The 17,746-nt window shown below is 41.2% G+C and overlaps 2 protein-coding genes across 2 annotated transcripts; one reads left to right on the top strand and one right to left on the bottom strand.

Moving 5' to 3' along the window:
• Positions 1 to 169: 169 nt before the first annotated feature.
• On the bottom strand, positions 170 to 17,719 carry LOC119729196 (DNA primase large subunit-like). The gene is made up of 13 exons (XM_038201756.1): positions 17,401 to 17,719; positions 16,890 to 16,999; positions 16,640 to 16,716; positions 16,288 to 16,411; positions 16,098 to 16,193; positions 15,559 to 15,696; positions 15,129 to 15,272; positions 14,817 to 14,999; positions 14,204 to 14,330; positions 13,614 to 13,696; positions 12,903 to 12,971; positions 12,450 to 12,537; positions 170 to 431 (listed from the first exon to the last, which is right to left on the bottom strand). Exons 1-13 carry the CDS (start codon positions 17,582 to 17,584, stop codon positions 235 to 237), a joined length of 1,620 nt encoding a protein of 539 aa, XP_038057684.1. The 5' UTR covers positions 17,585 to 17,719; the 3' UTR covers positions 170 to 234.
• Positions 1,723 to 7,009, top strand: LOC119729195 (tripartite motif-containing protein 3-like). The gene is made up of 3 exons (XM_038201755.1): positions 1,723 to 1,912; positions 3,670 to 6,527; positions 6,677 to 7,009. The coding sequence occupies exon 2, from the start codon at positions 3,715 to 3,717 to the stop codon at positions 6,457 to 6,459; it is 2,745 nt and encodes a 914-aa protein (XP_038057683.1). The 5' UTR covers positions 1,723 to 1,912; positions 3,670 to 3,714; the 3' UTR covers positions 6,460 to 6,527; positions 6,677 to 7,009.
• Positions 17,720 to 17,746: the final 27 nt, after the last annotated feature.

Genomic DNA, 17,746 nt, shown 5'->3' with positions numbered 1-17,746 from the left:
TTACAAACTTTAGGCCAACTCGTTGAAAATTATAAAGTAGACTTGGTCATGATAGCAAAGAACATGAAATGTATCCTGTCTACAAAAATTGAAAAGGGTCAAATCATTTATAAAGCTGGCAAATGCCTGGTTAAATATTACTTTTTCCCCATGTTCAATATAAACTTGCGAAAATCGTACAGAGAAAAGGAATGGCATTGCTTCCTTTTTCAATCAAATTTGACCTCGACCCATTTATGCTGTGGTTGCGCTCGCCATAGCTTCTTTTTCCATGGCCTCCAGCTCCTCAAAAGACATGTTGAGCTCGTCGTCAAACTGGTCTTGGCCAGAGGACTGGGTTTGGGAGGTGGGTTCCGAAGACATCTGGGAAGACAAGCGAGGACTCGGCGCCGGCTGGCTCATGGGACGGGATGAGGTGTATCTGCTGGATCCTAGAGGCGAAGAGAGATGATAAATTGAGTGTTAAAATAGATAAGGATTCTTGGAGTGTGTGGTTGCTCGTCCGTGTACATGTAGTAATGTCCATGCAGTAAACATGGGGCATTATCTTCAAGCGAATATTGAAGCCTTTTGGGTGTACTGCATGTCCAAAAAGGCTTGCTTGGCAAACTTGTACTGGGCGGGAGTTAAAAATTCTAAAACTGCAAAGAATGAACTTTAATTTCTTGGGAATTTTGCTCGTAATTAATTTCTTCCTAAATTCATGAAAATCGTATCTGATATACATATAAAAAAAAATACACAATTTTGTTTACTCTAGCAAAGGAACGGTTATCCGGAGGTCACTGGTTCAATCCCCGCTCCAGTCAATTTCGTTCAACTTTCACAAATTTTGACTTGCTGTAAACAGGACCAAATTCATAAGCAACTCCAGGTATTTGATTCTTTGTCTCTGATAAAAATCGTTTTTAATTATCAATTCCAGTTTTGATTACATGTATGATGTACATTTATTTCCATCAAACGCAAAATTTAAAACAAACACGAGAACAAAAAAAAGTCATTGATAAATCAGGGAGATTTCATATGACGGGTATTTTTTTTTGTGGGGGGAGGTTACCTTCCTGTTCTATTAACAGGGATACCTGTTTTGTTTGTGTTTTAGTTAAAAAAAATTCCCTTTGTTAACATTTAGGAAATCGGGAGGTTATGGACGATGCATTATCAGCGGCATATTTTAAAAACTTGTTTTTGGATTTGGACCCCTGCATAGTACATGCAGTTCATTCGCCACAGAATTTCGACGATTTATGCCATTCATTTCATACAATTTTTCCTGCAATTTATGCAACTCGAAAAACACTTTGGAAATATTCTAGAACGACTATTGATCCGATCGTATATTCCATCTTGTCACGAGTTCACGCTTGGGTTATAGCCAAAGCAACTGGGGATGATGAGTCATCGAAATTGGACGGTCTGGAAAAAAAGGGGGAAAACCGAAGCGCATATTTCCACCGCGCCCGCCCAATTTACGTCACTAAAAGTAATTAATAACTTCTTGTTTCCCAAGAAAGGCCGCCTGGTGAGTCGTGTATGTTTTTTTTCCACGTGCAAATTATGAAAGCTCGAGACTTCGAAATTGGATACAACGAATGGCCCCTAAGGAATTTTTTTGTTCCGCTTGACGGGCAGCCAAGCATGTGACGTCACTGTGTCGCTGCTCGGTCAACCGGAAGTAATTCTATTCGGGTCACACGTCCCATGCATTGCATGTTGTGCACACGTACACTGCATGCACTCCCTCGCTTATAACGCTACTATTGCGGGGCCGAAGGTGAAGCGGTTGAATTGCGGAAATTCCCACACGGAAAGTGGCCGTTGAAACAGCCTCAACGCAATGGAATTTGGCAGATCGAAACTTATACGCGGATGATGAGAATTCGCACATCCGAAATCTTCTCTACAAAGGGTGAGTTTTCCAATTTGTTGTGGTAACTCACATCGACTTTTTGAATGTTTGACAAAACGGTTAGGGGGGCATAACGATTAACGTCATACATTTTGTACAGAAATTAGTGACATACAGTGTACGTACGTGTACACTTCTTACGCATGCACACACGCCTTCGTAAAAGTTCCCGACACGGTACTAATCACCTCCATACCCTAGCTTCTAGTAGTACTAGTTTGCCTTTCTCGCCTGCCAGACATTTTGTGGTTACAGCATTTGGGGTGGGTTGCCTAGCAAACAGTTTCATTTTCAGTACCGCTGTCACAAAAATGAGTGAATTTGGCGGGTGGAAAAAAAAAGCACCCTCCCCCTTCATTTTAAAAGGCTGGACAAGAAATTGTGTTTTTTTTTGTACTCGGATTTAGTTAAGTTGATGACATTAAAATTGGGATTTGTTTTAAAACTTTTTTGACAAAAGTAGCCGAAGCAACATTTTTCATAAGAAGTGGGGAGCAACTATAGAATGCAGGGCCACGCCGAAGCAAGGTTTTTTATTTTGCCTGGAGGCGTGGATGGAATAGGAGTAATAGATATGCAAACCTGCAAAAAAGTGCTAAGTACAGCGAAGGAATGCACTGCACTTGTCTTCAAAGCTTCTCATGAAGGATCGGAAGGGAGGGCGTGCTTGTAAATGTGTTGGGGGCACTGTCTGGAGCGGCGGAGGCGCGGAGTCTTGGAGTCGCAGAATCGCGGAGACGCGGGGCACTGGAGTGGCGGAGGCGCGGAGTCGCGGAGTCGCAGAGACGCGTACCGATAGAGGGCGCAATTCTCGGCGGAATCTTTTTGAGAACGAAGCATCCATATCCATTTTAAATGGGCGGGCCAATTAGGAAGGGAGGAGGGCGACAGGGCACTGTCTGGAGTCGCGGAGGCGCGGAGTCGGGGAGTCGCAGAGTCACTTTAATTGGGCGGGCCAATTAGGAAGGGGGGGGGAGGGCGACGGGGCACTGTCTGGAGTCGCGGAGGCGCGGAGTCGGGGAGTCGCAGAGTCACTTTAATTGGGCGGGCCAATTAGGAAGGGGGGAGGGCGACGGGGCACTGTCTGGAGTCGCGGAGGCGCGGAGTCGCGGAGTCGCAGAGTCGCTTTAATTGGGCGCGCAAATTAGGAAGGGGGGGGAGGGCGACGGGGCACTGTCTCTCAGTGGTGGAGGCGCGGAGTCGCGGAGTCGCAGAGACGCGCACCGATAGAGGGCGCAATTTTCTGCGGCTCCACGACTCCACGATCGATTTTCAGAGGTAGGTCGACTGCGGTTCCACGCCTCCACGCAGCCGTACGGAGGCGCGGATGTAGAGTAAAGTGGCCCTGCATTCTATAGTTGTACCAGAAGTGGAAATACAAATTCAGTTTCAAAGTTGGCTACTCGGACTTTTTTCAAACTTCAACATTATTTCTTTTTACTCATCTAAAGTTTGGAACAAAAATTGATTGTCAGCTTGTTTATGTCAGCTTGTCAATGATGAAAGACTAAGCTGATGTCCAATTTCTTAGACTCCATCAAAAACTCGACCCTCGGTCAGATCTTTTAGTTCCCTACTTAACTTGGGAGTGTTTCAGTCGGAACACAACAAGTTTCAATAAACTCTGGCATTCCGATAAAAAAGTGGACTGCGAGCATTCCTGACTTTTGAGATGCTTCCTAAATCAAAATTACACCAGAATCTGGACCATTTGTTATATTTCTAATCTTGATTTTTCTTGATTTTTTTTCTTTCAGGTGATTCAAAAATTGTGTCAATTGTAAAACCATCCTCTGATCAACATGGCTGAAGACCTGCAAAGAATTCTAGAATGCCCGATGTGCTTGGAACTGTTCGACTCCTCCAACAGATGGCCCAAGTTGTTGCCATGCCAACACACTTTTTGCCGAGTGTGTCTGGTGCAGTTGGACAAACAGGGCACGATAGCTTGTCCCCAGTGTCGCCAGCAGCATAAAAGTCCTCCTGGGGGTGCTCAGCAACTGCCGAATAACTTCACCATGCTCGCCTTGCTGGACGTCCACAAGAAATCAGCTCCCTCCTCAAATTCAAGTGAGACATCTTCAGAGTCCGCTCAGGAAAAAGCTGCAGATGACAGTGTCCGGAAAGCGATTGCCGAACTGGCCCAGAGACTCCAACAGAAGGCCGGAGACCTAGCCAGCATCGACAAAAAGAGGCAGAAAGTAGAGGAGAAATTTCTCGCCGTGAAGAGCCAGGTGGACGGTGCGTTTGAGTCTCGTGCTCGCGACCTGCAGATCCGAAAGGAGGCCGTCATTAAGCAACTTGCTGCGATGAGGCAAGAGGAGCTGAACCTGATGGATACCCAGAAGGCCAGTGCCTATCAGTACCTCCAGAAGTTTCAAAGAGACTTTGCAGCAATGCGGGAATCCATTTTGACGAGTCAGCAGCCCACGCAGGACCAGTACAATCAATTGCTGACTGTCTGTCAACGGTACACCCAACAAATTGAGCAGTACGCTCTCACCATCGATGAAAACCTGCGCGAAATTTCATTCACTGATCCAAACCGAGCCCAACTCTCAGTGAGCATCAATTCCTATGGAGTCTTGCAAGCCACCAGCATGGACAAAAGTAGGAACAAGCCGAGCAGTGCGATCATCCTTCAGCTGCAAAACCCCTCATCCAGTGCTATAACAACCGTCGCTGGGAGCACACCTCCTGGAACACCCACCAGTTCAGGAACACCTCCAGCTTATACAAGGAAGCACTCGACGCCTGAGATCTCCATGGCAAATATGAACAAATCCTTACCTCACGTCACGAGCACACCCAATATGCAGCAACAGGATGGGAGTCCATCATCATCCAGGGCTTCATCAAGATCGGCTTCCCCACTGCTTGCCAGCAGAAATCGCTCCCAGACTGTCCCAAACATGAATCCAGTCGCTGAGGCTCAGACTTCAAATGCCACCCCATCAGCAGCAGCAGGAGCACCCATCCGTAGAGACAGCACCGGCAGCATGTTTGTACTAAGTGGGAATCCGTCACCAGCTCCAAGCCCCGGAGACAGTGCTAAGGAACGTTCAGAGAGCAGTCCGGCTACTGCTAGAAAACCAGGAGAAACATCAATAAGCAGAAACCCATTCTCACCAACAGCAGAGTCACCATCAAAGACAGGTGGACCTAACAGGCCACAAAATCCTTCAGACGGTAGTGTCCCTCCCAGAAGAATACCTGTACCCGGCCCAATTCCCAGTAGCACTGTTCCTGTATCTCGAAGTCCTGCATCGGGTGATGCTACTCGTAATCCTGCCCTGACAAAGCATGCATCTCTGGACAAATCAACGCCTCCCACAGGCACACCAGCCCTGCCAGCAAGACCAAGCTTGAGCAATTACACCCGGCATGGATCTATTGATTTCACCACAGGCCCTTCGACTGCCTCACGTGATCCAAGTCCATCTCTAGCTTCCATAAGAGAGCAGAGCTCAATGCAGAGCAGGCCAGCAAGCTTGAGTATTGGCTCAAATGGTTCCAAGCAATCTAGAGTGGTGTCCCCGGAAGGACCCATTCCTCCACTGCCACCTCGCAGAGTCAAAGCCACCCAACCCAATCGTCCTCGTAGCATGAGTGCTGATTCCAGTTCCAGTCTGGGTGGCAAGAGCACGTGGGTAAAGTTTGACACAATTGGATCAAGATCTCGTAGGTTTGGCAAAGACGGTGCCAAAGAAGTTGCAGTTATTGGTAGCGGTTGGTTCGGAGGGTCATTTTTCGAAAGGCCAACTGGAGTAGCTGTCCTCCCACAAAATCTCATGGCTGTCGTAGATGAAAGGAGCCACTGCATCACCATGGTAACCGAGGCTGGTCAGTTAGTGAAGAGCATCGGGACCAAAGGCAACGGACAAGGCCAGTTCCAGTTTCCTAAAGCCATTTGTCTCAACAGCAGACGGCAGATGATTGTGTCCGATTGGTGGAACCACCGCATCCAAATCTGGGACGTGAACGGGCAGTTCATCTCTCAGTTTGGAACAAGAGGATCACAGGTCAACCAGTTCAATGGTCCCCTGGGTGTGGCTTGTGATGCTTCTGACAACATCTTTGTCTGTGACACCAACAATCACTGCGTGAAGGTCTTCTCTCCGGAAGGCAACTACCTACGGCAAATCGGTAAGGAAGGTGCCAGTGAGGGCAACTTTATTTGCCCATCCCATCTGGTGGTGTCGCCAGGTGGTGAGCTCCTGATCACAGATTCAGGCAAGCACTGTGTTCAGATGTTCAGCAGTCACGGAACATTCCTCTATCAGTTTGGGGAGTGGGGGACAGGTCCCGGTCAACTTAACTGCCCCTCGGGTATCACGATCGACCCAAGTGGGTACCTCTTCGTTGCCAGCAGCGGCAATCACCGTGTTGAGGTCTACAATCCTTCTGGATCGTTTGCAGTTAGTCTGGGCACTCATGGGCAAGAGAAGAGTCAATTTGATGAGCCAATTGGTATTGCGTCGACCAGTGATGGACAGGTGGTTGTGTGTGACTCGGGGAACAAGAGAGTACAGATGATGTGGCCCTGAATCCACGTACATGTACACGATCAATAATACGATGGGGGGTGTGGAGAGCAGTTTCCCAGGAGAACAAAATACAGGCATGCAACTGGGAAATCACAAAAAAAGAGGAAATTCAAATTTTTCCCAGACTTTGTACAGTGTTTTTCTATTGTCAATGGCACACATGGGAAGTAAAAAAAGAGGAAATCAGCTGATCCGAGGAAAAGTTGCGTGCCTGAAAATAGCATACCTCTAATTGTTGCAATTTTAAAATATGGCAGTAACCATTTTAAAATTTTGAATTGTACTAAAAATGTAATTTGTAGTAAAACATTGTGCAAGTATAGGAAGAAAATCACCCAATTATGAAAAGGGATTTTGTCTTGCTCTTCACTAATAATAATATATGGCTTTGCATGGTGAAACTTATTAACGACTGCCTAAATTCAGTAATGAATATTTTAAAAACCTTCATAACACATCGCACTCTAGATGTACGCATTTGTAACGACTTTCACATTACATGCATGTAATTATGTTGCAATTTTTTTTCCAAGAAATTGTACATAGTATCCATACTGACCGGAACGTCGAGTTTATACCTCTGGTTCTTTTCAGAACCATTCTCTTACTACATGCACGTAGAAATTATTCGCACATGGTGTTTCCGCAAACCTTTCATTATTTACATAGTATCAAAAACACTGCTCTGTAAGTTTATTGTAATTACTTGGTAAGTTGACAATGTAAAAATACTGGTACAACAATATGGTGGCAGAATTTTATTCATAACCTTCGTATCCATACATGTAAATCAATATTATGCATGACTCTGTATCAAGCCTGTACATCTCATATTTATTCATTCGTTATAGAAATGTTGGAATTCATGAAGCGGGCTGATGAAGTCAGCTTTTCACCAAACTGGATTGGGAAAATGGCTGAGCTGGTTAGAAGTACTAAGCCGACATGTACTTGTACCTAAGCCAACACTAAATTCTATTAAATGTCAAAGTACGTGTACCATAATTGACTACAATGTACATGTACTGCATAATTTTCCAGCCACTGACATTTTGCAGTACTAGTGCACAGCACTGAAGCATTTTAAAATTAATGCCGACGTCATTGTCTGGTTTCGCTATTTTGAGACTAACATATAATCTTCATACAGAATGTCAATTATTTTTTCTTCTTCACAGATCATACATGTAAACAGTGTTCTAGAAACATTACCTTTTTTTTAAGTTGGCGATATATATTTGTCTTTTTGTGGTGGGGGGGGGGGGGATATGCACAGATGAAGAATTCTTCTCATATATCACTCTTGGGACAAGTAGTCCTGTCATCGCTATCCAATAAAGCATTGTGAATTCTGAAAAACAAATATCGTTGCAGTGTAACGAGGAAGCGTGAACCCACGATAATTTTAAGGACACTGAGTCACTGATAAGGTTGCAACTGCCTTTCACGAGTGTCCTGTCCTTGGAACAATTTCCTGTGTTCGTTTTTTTTCCTCGCAATTAATGAAAAAACAATCTGTCTCCCAATTAATTCAATAAGATTGACCTTTTGTTTATTTTGGATCCCACCCACAACTCTTGTATTTTTTAAACAAAACAATCGTTACTTGATAGAATATGTGAATTCAGATAAAAGATTAATGTTCAAGTTTGACAGGGCACGCCTAGGCTTCGAAATTTTCTCTTCACTTTTTTTTTTTATGAATAATTGGAATTACTTGATGTACATGTCTTGCTAGTATAATTAATGTAAACATTTACTAGTGTTGTTCTCGAAATACATATAGATTTGCTGATGTAAGTTTTACATGTAAATGCTGCTAGTTCTAGGTATAAAATTTGATCAAGAAATTAGTTCTGCATATTTTGTTTAACTTAAATACCCTGTACAAAGTTTATACATGTACATGTACAAAGCACTACGTAGTTTGTGAGAAGGGAAGTGTCTTTTGTGTTTGGATTTTTATATTTTGTATATTTCTTGATGTTTCGGTAGCCTGTGAAAAACGTTGCTGCAAGTTTGGAATAAGTACTTTCTCTGGCACCTTTTAAATACAAGTTCATCATTAATGTTCAACATACTCGTATTTATAGTTCGTAAATTTGATGTTTTAAATTAAATTGGCATGTTTTAAATTTCAGCTTGAGATTTCAGAGGTATTGATAATAGTCTCTCGCATTTTACTGCAATGTTTAGTTCAGTTGATATAATTTTCAGAATGAAAAAGTTTATGCAAGCGGGTCAGCTGTGTACACGTACTTTCTAAATGGCTGACTCTATTTTAAATAATTGGTTACCATAGTGACTTGTAATTCTCGGCTATCTGTAAATCCATGCTTGGCATGTTGTGTACACAAACTATGGGAGATACGTAGGTTTAGAGTAGTTTGGACTTTAGTGATGCATGCAATGTCAGTAGCCTAACTGCTAGACTCAAAGTTACCAGTGCTGTATTTGTTCTGACCTTTCATTAAATTTAATGACCTGGATAATTTTGATTGAAGGAGAGCAGTGGACCAGTTTGTTTGCCCCGATCTGTACATATTTGTCGATGTCAGACTCGAGCTTTCTTGTCAAAACAGATGATCTTTTGATAAGTGAGGGAGCCAGGTTATTTTTGTTGTTGCAAATTCTCTGAAATCAGAGAGAGGCTTGCATGTTTGACCTTTGACCTTAATCAATTTGCAACATCAACATGAAAAAAAAGTAGATTGATAGTGAGTAATTACACACATAGTTTATCGATATATGGCGATTTGTTTTTGGTTTTAAAGTAAATACAACATGTACAACGTTAGTGAAATGTAGCCAAGAAAAAACCTCTGTGGAGCAGATTGTTTTTGAAAGGATCTTCCTCATAAATCAACCCCATTGGGGTTGATTTATGAGGAAGATCCTTTCAGTTACCCCATACAGGAAAGAATGCACGGTTGTTTCAGGATTTAGCTTGATGATTTCATGAATTATTTCCCGATCACTCTACATCCTCATTAATAATAGCAATGACCTTGGCCTCAGTAAGGTTCACCTGGCCCTATAGTTGCATGCTGGCAATACTGTTAAGTACATGTACATGGGTGGGAAACAATTCTTGATAGGTTTGTCATTGACCTTTTGAACTCATCAATATGTTTTTTCCTGAAAGATTTTCCTATAGGCAAGGTTGATGTTCTCTTGTTTTTGTTTCATACTTTGATTACTGTCTTTAGTTGGTGCTGGTATATTAAGAGTTTGATTACACTGTATGACAATTGTTTATTATTTTTTTGACAAGTACAGGGTACAACTGGACCCTCGATATAAAGAGAATTATGCAAATTATTTGCAATGTGTTTTGTAAACATGTTTTGTTACTTGTGGTAATTTTTTTTGTCATTCCATTCTTATCGCTGTGGTGTGTGTTATAAAGCCAATTTTACAACTGTACTCTCATGTTTTATGTAAAAATGTTAATAAAATAGGCATGAGCTGTTTTATAACTTTCAGAAAAATCTTTAGTTAACATTAGTGTGTGGTGTTTTTTTATAGGCCTATTCTTTTTTTTTTGGGTAATCAGATTTTATTTCAGGAGATGGACGAAGACTATTCTAAAATCTTTAACCTTGATTTTTTCTGTATACTTTTGCCTTTACATTAATCCTGCAATACTGCTAATGACATTTTCAAGCAATTTAATTTAAGATCAGGCCTATGCAAATGCCAAACATCCACACACAAACAAAAATGAGATTCCTACATCAAGCCATACAAAGGGGTCCCTTCATTTATTAGCTTGACCCGTCAATAAGGAATTCAATTGATTGAGATCTTCTGGACCATATGTAAACATCTGCAAGGAATAAGACGCGACGACCTCCACTGTGATAGTACAAGGGTTTTAATGAGCCCACTGCAATGAGCACCAGCTGCCAGGGTCATGCACGATTAATTTACTGCTTGATGATGAGGTCTCCACAGTGTTCATGTGCGTAGATTATGATCAGGGTATACTGGACATACATGATTAGCTTTTAAGCTATGGATTACTGTCTTACTACATGCACGTTTCTTGGAACTTACAATGAACAAAAGGTGAAATGGATAATACTTGGGTCTTCAGTGCATGTGTTTCAAAATAAAATTTAAATAGACTTGACTATATTTGCAGCAGGTACATTGACAACACTTTCAACAATGCATATTATGATAGGGCTTCCTGGAGACATGATAAATTAGAATTACTCATTGTTGACAACATACATCGAGATAGACAACAATAGTGGTGGAATTAAATCTGGATTTTTAAATTTTCGGTTTCAATTTTGGAAAACGGATATTCCAAACCAACCTTTAAAAAAAAATTAAGCCTTCCATTTTTGCGGGACACAGGCTTAAGAAAACAACTGAAACATTCCCCAATTTGCTCTATAGTCTCTGACTGTAACTGCATTCACATGCTAGTGGTCTTTTAGGTGTGAATAGCCTGCACATTCGACTTAAATCCGAGAGTTCCCAACCATTTTTTTCAACATTACAGCTCTGTAGTGTTTTTGTAAAGGCCCAGTGGTCACTGAATCCTGCAAACCATACCAAATTATCGGGAGGACATTGCATGCAGTACCTCACGCCTCATTTGTTGGCATGACTGTGAACTGAATGGGAACTTCTGGTGAAATCGGATAACCATTATTCGCTTTGAAAGAAATTCGGATAACCGGATTATGAAATCTCTGATTTCTCCCACCACTAAAAACAACCCGATTTGAAATGGATATTGTCTCATAATAACTCTGAGCTTCAATACTACATGCTTTAATTAAAATAACTTGGAATCTGATATTTTTATGTTATTCTAGGCGTCATGGAAACTGGAGTTTTTATAACATATTCAGGTGCCGGCATTGGGGAAACCTCCCTTGGATTTGTCCACATAACTGTTCAAAAAATTGAAGAATTATCATCAGGGAAAAATGAAAAAACTCAATATACTTGTTTTAATTCGTTTGACAGCCATATTTAAAAATAATCCAATGCAACTTACAATTTGAGATGGCCAAATAAAAAAAAAGACATGGCTTTAAAAAAAAAAAAACACTTTTGATTTCCTAAAAACCATCACATTTGATTTCCTCATGTGGACAAAGACTTTTGAGAGTTACTCTTGTTTCATATTTTTTTTGCAAGGAGTATCAATTTTATTTTTTTATTTGGGTATTTAATAGGTAGAATGTTACTTCAAAGATTGGAAAAATATAAAACATAAGCCGTAAAACAACCCTTCAACAGGACATGCCACAAAGCTTTTAGTTTCATTTTGACCAATTTACAATCACCCCACAGGAATTGACGTCAGGATATCAGGAACTTATCACTGAAACCTGACAATGGTATGAGCAGCTGAGATATATCACCAAGTCCTTGCGGTTCTTTAACCAGATGTAATAGCAAGAGGAAATAAAAAAGCTGTCTAAATTCTTTACGGCTGATAAAAGAATTTTTGAGCTGATTTTGTTCAGGTTTAGTTACAGTATACATTGTTCACTTACTGTGTGATCATAATCTGGGTAGGAAATTATGTTCATTGTGTTTCTTTATGAATTCAAAGTCAAAGTTTACATAAATGTTTATATAATTGCATAAAGAAATTGACTGCAGTGGGGTTTGAACCTGCGACCTCCGGAATACCGTTCCGGTGCTCTACCAACTGAGCTACCAAAACGTCAAGAAGAATTTATAAACAAGCTGGCTACATATGTGTTTTCACAAAAGACAAATCTTCTACCTTCAACATACCGTACTTTCTTTACTGCGTCATGAAAAAGGGACAATAAAATATTAAGAGAACATTTCCAGGTGTTACATGCAAATGACTGCACGTGCGATGGTTTCTGGAATTCTTTATAGGCCGAATGAGCAGAGGTAATAATAACATACAATACTTTTAGTGGATTTGCGCACATCATAAATCTGGATTAATGTTAATAAATATTCAATGAAGCAAAGTGACTCACCCTCATATTTCTTGTCTCCGCTCAAGATCTTCTGGCTCTCCTCGAAATACTGATTAGGATGTTGGATGGCAACATCTGTCTTGACGCTCTGTTGACGAATAAAAAAAAAGGTGAAATAATATAAATTTTCCTCGAATGGAAAGAAGGCAAAAATGTGTGTTAGGTCTTTTCTGTTGCAAATACAAGATTGTATTATAGCAGATTATAGCAGATTTAAAAAAAGTAAACTTTCTTTACAATATGCGACCATTTTTAGAAGTTTCAGTTGAGTTGGGGTACAATTTTGCTGAGATTCAACAAGTTATCAGCAAATATTGTTTCATGAAATGAAAAGCCAAAAAAAAAGGAATAAAAAATGAGAAACAATTTTTTCCACTCCTGCTGCACTTAAATTTTTTTACTCAAACTAGAAATAAAATCTATTTTTGATGGAGTTGAAAACGTGAAACTTACGCTGTGTGTCAGCATGAAGTACTTGGAGCAGGCAACTTGATAGTGAGATTTGTTGACAAGATCGATAATCTGAAGAAAAGAAGTTTGGTTTCAAGAAATCAACTTTTAGTCCAAAACAATCCAAGACTTTCCAGATATAGTTTAGGAAAGTTCTAAATAAATAATAGGCCCTGTGGATTCGAAGGGCCTAAAGTCACAACATATGCGAGGCGTTTTGGCAAAATGAGACAGAACTAGGCAGCGGTCCAAATGAGGCCATTTTTTGGGTATCATGAAAGAGAATAAAATTCTCCTTAAAATACTGTTTGTTGCACTTCAATCTCACCACATTGATAAAAAGAAAAGCAAAGGGCAAACATATACTCGAATCATACGCTTACGAAACTACTGACTGGAAAAACTAACAATTTCAAATGTCCCGCACTGTGAATTTGTCGACTATCTCCCACAATGCACTGGGAAAAATAAACTGTGCATGGCAAACTCTTGGTGGCGCACTGCTTTGTGAATCGCCCGAATTTGAGGTAATGATTAGGACGCAGTCGTTGCGACATCATAAAAATTCTGACAAAGGAAAGCCTCAATTAAATGGTTAACGACCAATAACAACCTCTATGGTTTAATAACGAGTATCTTAAACTTAAGAACTGGCGGAACATTCCACTGGACATTTTACTGATTATTATTGGGGATGCAGACTTCATTTCCTACCTCATCTATTCCAGACTGGTTGACCTTGTATGCAGCGAGACGCTGCTTGAGCAGGTTGCTGTCAGTGTGACGGAACGGACAACCTACGGTGGAAATAAATGAAAAGTTTGAATCCTCAGAAGATGTTCAGCCAGGTTTTGCGCCCATTCAATTGACTATTGGTTGCTTGTACTGTGTGCACTGCTACGCATATGCAACACTTGCTGAAAGCATCCAAGTTCCCCCCAATTGTTCTCATGATTAGGTGACAATTTTTATTACACACAACCAATAGTCGAGTGTATCTCATGATCTAGTCACGTTGGCGTAGTGGTTCTTTCCTCGCCTTCCACCTGAACGGTCCGGGTTCGATTCCTGCCCTGGTCCACATGTGGATTGGGTTTTCAGTCCCTGCTTGATTCCATGGTTTTTTTTTCCCCAGAATATCCTTCTGCAGTTTTCCTCCCACCTCTAAAACTGTAATTTCTTCTCATTGTCTTCTCTCTTCAGGTTTCTTCAGGCTTGCGAGCTACAGTGTCTGGGTGCTTTCGAGGAATCCTTATTTTCATTATAAGAAATGAATGGAGATAGTTTGATGGTTTAATTCTTACCATGGTGGTCCCCAGTTGCAGGAGCATTGGTCATGATGATCTTCATACAGCTATACGGGGTGTAGTCGGTACGCTTTCCTTCTTTACCATAACTATGGCGGACATTGTAGGAGTATTGCTTCTCAAACTGCACAGAGGAAAAACAAAGCAGTAAACTCTGCCTCGCAAAAGCAATTTACGCTTCCTGCAATAAGCATTTGTACAAGAGGTAGAGCTAATTTATAAATTGGTCTTTTTTGTTTTTGCCAATTTGTTTTTTCACTGTTATCAAATGTCTATTGAATGAGTGCCATCAGAGTGGTTACGACATCTGAACAAGTAAGCAGGAGGTCATAGGTTCGAGTCCTGCCAAGTAAGTGAATAAATTGTATATTGGGGTTGCCCCTTCTTTGACTTAACGTGCTTTCTTAGGGTTTGTGGGAAAAAGCCTCACAAGCTAACCTGGTGGGACTTGAACCCAAAACCTCCTGCATACTAGTGCAGGTGTCTTACCACTTGGCCAATCAAACTTGCTTGTGCCAGCTGGCTTATATGATCCATTAAATCGACAAGCTTCAGAAAAAGTATGCAGCGTAAATATATGTGCGAAATCAACTTAAAAAAAACCAACTACCTTATCTCCATCCATGATCTTGGAGAATTCGCTCCTCCAGAATGTTAGAGCTTGCTCTAGGGTCAAGCCAATTCCCTTCAGGAACAGACCGTACTGCATGCGGCCGTGGTGGCGCAAATGGTGGTTCTCGCGGAGGGCGGAGTGAAGCTGTCGCATGCAGAGCGGGAAGGACTTTCTGGCATGCTGTGGATTTGAAAGAATTTTATAAAAAAGCTCAAAATACTCGGCAGAACTGACTGGAATTGTTTCTATGGTAGTTAACCTAGTAACCTGTATTCCCTGTGAAAGTGTCGATCAAATGTTGATTCTTACCGTGTCCATGTCCTTGAGCTCAATCTTGCCTGTGTTGGATTTGCCGCTGCTGTAGTTCTGTCCCAGATACTGCTTGCTGAGGTTGTTGAGCATCGGGAGAAGACGATCGTCTTCCTCAAGATGAGGGATGCTCCTGGCTGTCACCTGCAAATCAAACCAGACAACTCCTGAAAAACACTTCAAGACAAGTCCAGTCGAGCTGGTCCGAGAGTGCACAAAATTCTATTCGATTGATTCAGAGTGGCTATTCACCAGAATCTTTTCATGCATCCGGTGTCCACAACGGGCGGAATTTAGCCTATTCATAGGTGTTACTGGGGAATCCTATACAACAGCACTGCCTGGCTCACAAGTAACAGTGAGTCAGTCAGTGAGGTACAAAAAAAGACTGGTGGCTGACACACTCTTGGACCTCAACATTAAAACTTACGGCCAGAGCTTGTGAGAGGTGAGACCTGAAGGCACTGAGTATAATGGAGACCAAGTCGTTGTGAGGAACATAAGCCCAGCCTCTGTGAAGGTACACCTTGCGACCTCTCACAAGATCCAAGGCTTCTGTAAACGGAACCTGGGGAAGATTTTACAAACAAAAAATTGGAATTGGAATCACTTGCAAACCTCCAAAGAAATACGTCTCTAGATACTGGGAATTAATTTGAGCAAAATCAGTTTTAAAGGCTACATTTTCGGGATCTTAAAAATTTACTTAAAAAAACTAAAAAATAGTTGACTCTTGCTTCAGAGAAATTTTAATAAGAATAACTTTTTTATCTTTTGTAAATTTTTCCAAAAATTGAGGCATTAAAACTTATTGCTCAAATCTGAGTTCAAATTGGACTCGATTCGCCAGCCAAAACCTGCTTCAAGCTATTTAAGATTTTGTATGGGTGTCTTTTGCATTTTAAGAAAGTTGAAGCAAGTGCAAATACATGTAGTGTGTCTTTAAACTTCAAAGACTTGCTTGTATACCTTGTAGAAATCCGTGTGCTCAATCATGGCCATGGACATGCTGTAGCTACTGGCACAAAGGTATTTGGCTATCTGCTGTTTTTCTTCGTCTGGAATCTAAAGAAAAGAAATCAATAAAACTGTCAAGTAATTCTTGTCTTCAAGCTGTTGAAATCACAGTCCTTTAAATTCAATTTCAAATTCAACTTACAGGAGTGAAGTGCAGATCGTTTTCTTGCAGGAAGCGAGCGACTTCTCTCTTGTCCGTCTCCATCAAGAAGCGATAACGGAAGAGGTCCATTTCTTGAGCAATGAACCAACGTCTCAGATCCTCCCTGTATTAATGCACACACACATGACTAATTTTATCTGAGTAGATGTTTAGTATATCCACAGCCTCTTTCTGTTTATGATGTGAAAGCTATTGTCTCACTCTCTCTGTTTGGGGTGTTTTTGTGTGAGTCCGTAAGACCCTTTTAGTGTGATATTGGCCTCGAGAAACGTTGAGGGTGTGCCAACATTAAAATGGTTGTTTTCGTCTGAAGTGAACTTGTGAAACTTACGATTTGCAGTAAGCCAATCTCAGGATGAAGTGAGAAATGTGATCTTTTCGTCTTTCTTCAAAATCATCCTTCAAATCCTACACAAGGGAAAAAACACAGAATAAATAACAGTCATTAGATTGTTTGTAAATGTAATGATATTCAAAGCTTTGCTTAGGGCAGACAATTTGGAATGAGGGGCCGGGGGGGGGGGGGGGGGGGGGGGGGTGACATACTAGCTCCACCCAAGCCTGCTGATAATGAGTGATACCTTTCTGACAGCCAGCGGCATGAGATGACGAAGCTCCTTATCCATGTATTCCTTGTACTTGTCGGTTCCCCTCACATAGCTCTGTCCGGCTTGTTCTACATGACGCAGCACTGAAAAAAAAAAAAAAAATAAATGAATAAAAATAGGACTAGCAAAAAAAAGCTTGCCTATCATTTTTTTTATTACTTAAGTTAAACAAAAATGTTTTGGATTAAACATTAAGTAGGCCTATTTGATCTATTTTATTTTAATACTAAGGACACCTTATTTTAATTAGCCAATTTGCAGATGATACTTGTCTGTTTTTCAGGAACATGTCATAATTTTAACACCATGAACGATGTAAACAAAACAGTCTGTCAAACAGTTGACAACATCATAAAGTGACAATTTCAAAAGTAGCCCAAGGCCCACAAAATCGTCTCTTTTGTTTCATTAGCTGCGGCTAAATATATAACATACCACGTGTTGTAGTATCCTAAAGATATACTGTTTACAATAATTCTCCAACCTTTCACTCTAGAAATGGCAAATTCCTCGAATTCATTGAGGCAGATATTGTCGGTCGGCGGAAGCCGGTAGAACTGCAGCCGGTGCGAGTACTGCGCTGTGTCGGCCCCGCCGCGAAGTTGGGGCTTTCCCCGACCTCTCTGCTGACGCTGGTGGGTGTTTTTCCGATCTCCACCAAATTGCATGGTCAGGCCGGATAGATTCCGTCAGAGATCTGATGATAAATCGAGAAATTCTAAAGCAAAATGATGTTATTTGCGAATGATTTCGCTGTCGTGTGTCACTTTGGTGCGAAACAGTTCGCGCCAGATCTTCGGATCGGCCGTGTCAAAGTGCTACTGAATATT

The sequence above is a fragment of the Patiria miniata genome, unplaced genomic scaffold, assembly GCF_015706575.1.
Source record: "Patiria miniata isolate m_02_andy unplaced genomic scaffold, ASM1570657v1 HiC_scaffold_20, whole genome shotgun sequence".
Classification (NCBI taxonomy): domain Eukaryota; kingdom Metazoa; phylum Echinodermata; class Asteroidea; order Valvatida; family Asterinidae; genus Patiria; species Patiria miniata.
Note: the sequence above shows the minus strand (reverse complement) of the source record. Positions and strands in the feature narration are given on the sequence as shown.